The sequence below is a fragment of the Crocodylus porosus genome, unplaced genomic scaffold, assembly GCF_001723895.1.
Source record: "Crocodylus porosus isolate Cpor-Errol unplaced genomic scaffold, CroPor_comp1, whole genome shotgun sequence".
NCBI lineage: Eukaryota > Metazoa > Chordata > Crocodylia > Crocodylidae > Crocodylus > Crocodylus porosus.
The window spans coordinates 144989268-144992275 of record NW_017728886.1 but is presented as its reverse complement, the minus strand read 5'-3'; the positions used below and the strand labels follow the sequence as shown (position 1 = coordinate 144992275).

The following is a 3008-nucleotide window of genomic DNA, read 5'->3' as shown; positions in this document are numbered from 1 at the left end:
GACCCCAATACTCTTTCCTGCCATGGCAGGGGGTCGGACTAGATGATCTGCTCAGGTCCCTTCCGACCCTAGAAACTATGAAACTGTGAATCACCATTCTAAAACTGTCTGCTGCATTGGGATATATTTGCAATGTACAGTGTAGCACAGAGTAGTATAAATATAATGTTTACAGTACCAAAGCTTAGCTAATTAAAACTAGGTCCTCTCCCTCTACACTGTGCAGTCTGCAGCGTAAATATAGCATAAACTCTTTTTGTCCACTTGAAGTTTGCTACTTCCTTAGCGGTTAGTTAGGTGGTTCAAACAGGACCTTCACTTTTGTCCTTGTGGCCCTTGGTTGTGAGGGGTTTTTTTGTTCCTTACTATTTATAATCACTTTTGAAAGCTAAGTGGCTTTCAAAGAGGAAAAAATGTCTACACACTTGCTAGATGTTTTTGGATCTCTAGTCTACAAACAAGCCTAGAAAATTTTAGTTTAATCCAGAGAAAAAAACAGAAGTCTTGTTTATTCATTTTTCCTGTGTAGGTTTTATGGGTGGTGGAAGAACTATCGGGCTTATGCCAGGGGTTCCAAGATAGTTAAATCTGTGAGGAAAAGTGACTTGGATTCAACAGTTTAAACATGCAGATTTTAACACCTGTGAAATTTGAAATGCATCCTGAGTGAGTTCACTTGTGATGGAAAGCACAAGTGCATCATGGAATGTAAAAGATTTCAGGGTGACATTTTTTGTTGTTTGAATAACTGGCAGTTAAAAGTAGCTCTTCTATTGTAAGGGGAGCACATTTGAGAGACACACCTGGAATTCTGAAGTACTCCCCTTTTACTTTTTCAGAGTAAAGTAGCTTTCTTTGAAAGTTGTACTTGCAGTTATCATTGAAGTTAAAGTTTTTTAGGAATATGACAATTAGGAGGTTAACAGTTATCTGGTTCTTGGATAAACAAACCCCTTCTGGCCACCTTTCTCAGCTAAAGAGTGCTACCATGTTTTTACAAAAATAGGGTTTTTTTATGTTACTCTTTCCAAGTTTCTTGAATGCAGAGTTGATTACTTTGTCTGTTTCATAATAGAAAAGCTTGTGATTACATTTCCTGAACTACTGGTTTGCAATGTTCTAGCCAGTTTGCAGGCAACCAAAAGTAAGCTTGATATAGTTTTTAATTGCCAGAACATGCATGGAAGCGCTCATTATTATGCTTTCAGTATGTGTCAGGTAACATGATAAGAAATGATGCAAGTTTTCAGCTAAATATCTTTGCATCTTTAAGGCTGTTCAACTGCTTTTGTTTGCTTTTCCCTCCCTCCTCCTCCCCCTGCCCCCCAGATTAGTGAAAAACTTGTTTCAGCTTGCCAGAGAAAACAAGCCGTCTATTATCTTCATTGATGAAATAGATTCTCTGTGTGGGTCAAGAAGTGAAAATGAAAGTGAGGCTGCTAGACGGATTAAAACAGAATTCCTTGTTCAGATGCAAGGTAAGATTTACTGTCTTCTAAGGATCTTACTAATTAAAGCAATTACCTTCCTTGATCTTGCTTTTGAAACGTACCTTGCAGAATGTTACTGAAGATAATCTGGTTTTACCTAATTTAAATTTTGAAGTAGCTTTAAATTAATTAAACAGTAGTTACATTATTTAATGTTGCCTATTTGTGGTATAGGGGTTGGAGCAGACAATGAAGGAATCCTGGTTTTAGGAGCTACAAACATACCCTGGGTTCTGGATTCAGCTATCAGGAGAAGGTAATATCTAATAAAACTTGGGGATGCCCAATATGCAGCTTTGCTGTAAATCACAACATTTCTTCTTTTTACTCTCTGCTGAGAAGGTGATGGCTCTAATGACTTTGAGAATGTTCTCAAACAGTTTTGTTGTGATCATTTTGCATGAAAGAAATGATGAGCCAGAGGAAAAAATAATTCTCTTAAGAGTAGATCTGAAATGTGGGAATGAGGGGGCATGGTTGCCTCAATATAATTAAATAGACCAGTTGATGGTTCTTGTGTAACACTTTTTTCAGATGCTTTGCAAATACCTGCCCCTTTTATACTGCTCCTGTTGTTTTGAGTATATCTCAGCTGAAAACACCTACTAGCATGCCACAAAGGCTTTTTAATTTGTGCTTGGTAATTGTGCCAAGAACACGTGGGTTTATGATGTGGATGCAATGGGGACATTTGGGACACTTTTTATTTTTTTTCCCCCTCAGTGTAATTTCATTTCACCAACCCTAACCTTAAATGAGTGCATCTTATTATTTTAAATGCACAGGGAATGTGCCATTTGTGTTTGTGGACATAGGTAACATTTGAAATAGCTCTGAAACATTTCAGAAGGCAAGTGTACAAACATACATGCGTGATTTTAAAAAGCTTTGGAGAAGGACAAAAATGTACCTGGAGGATGCAGGTACTATTTTAGTTTGCATATAGTTTTAGTTGCATATAGTTTGTATATGGTAGGTTGGTCTTCTAGGAATGCCACAATGCAGCAATCCTCACACCCTGGTCTTTGCAGGTGCCAGGAGCCCACAGGGTGCATTCAATAGCCTGAATACAGGGGAAGGCATTCATTGACTGTCTGCTCTGTGCTCCTCTCCCTCTTATCTGTGGAGGACTCACCAATCCCTTATTTTATTGCGCCCCTTGGTTGAAGACCTGAGTCTGTGAATCATAAGAGCATCAACATGGCCAGACAACAATCACTCTGGGAGGGGTGGCTATGAGATGGGCTATGGCCACCCCAAAATTCCCTGTGGTCCCCCTCCCAGCGCCACCACCACCCATCCTGAGCACATTCCCAGCTCAGCCCTCGTGCTGGAAAAAGGCTGGTGCAGCTCCTGGTCCTGATCCCACAGTGGGCAGCCCACACTCACCCGACATGCCTCATCCACGGGTGCATACAGTGGCAGGGAGCCGCTTGCCACTCTGTCCCGCTCCCGGGGTCACCTTCCCCTGCCTCCCTCCCTCCCTCCCTCACTGTGGGAACCTCGATATGCACCTGC

At 41.0% G+C, this 3008-nt stretch overlaps 1 protein-coding gene across 2 annotated transcripts in view; it reads left to right on the top strand.

The window, feature by feature from the left end:
• VPS4B (vacuolar protein sorting 4 homolog B) overlaps window positions 1-3008 on the top strand; it is a 51796-nt gene that overhangs the window by 27453 nt on the left and 21335 nt on the right. For both annotated transcript variants that reach the window (XR_002102384.1, XM_019542275.1), the window contains exons 7-8: window positions 1330-1478; window positions 1665-1746. Coding sequence is in view for 1 of the 2 variants with exons in the window: in XM_019542275.1 (XP_019397820.1) it covers window positions 1330-1478; window positions 1665-1746 (231 nt within the window). In the remaining variant the exon portion in view is untranslated. The remainder of the gene's footprint in view (window positions 1-1329; window positions 1479-1664; window positions 1747-3008) is intronic.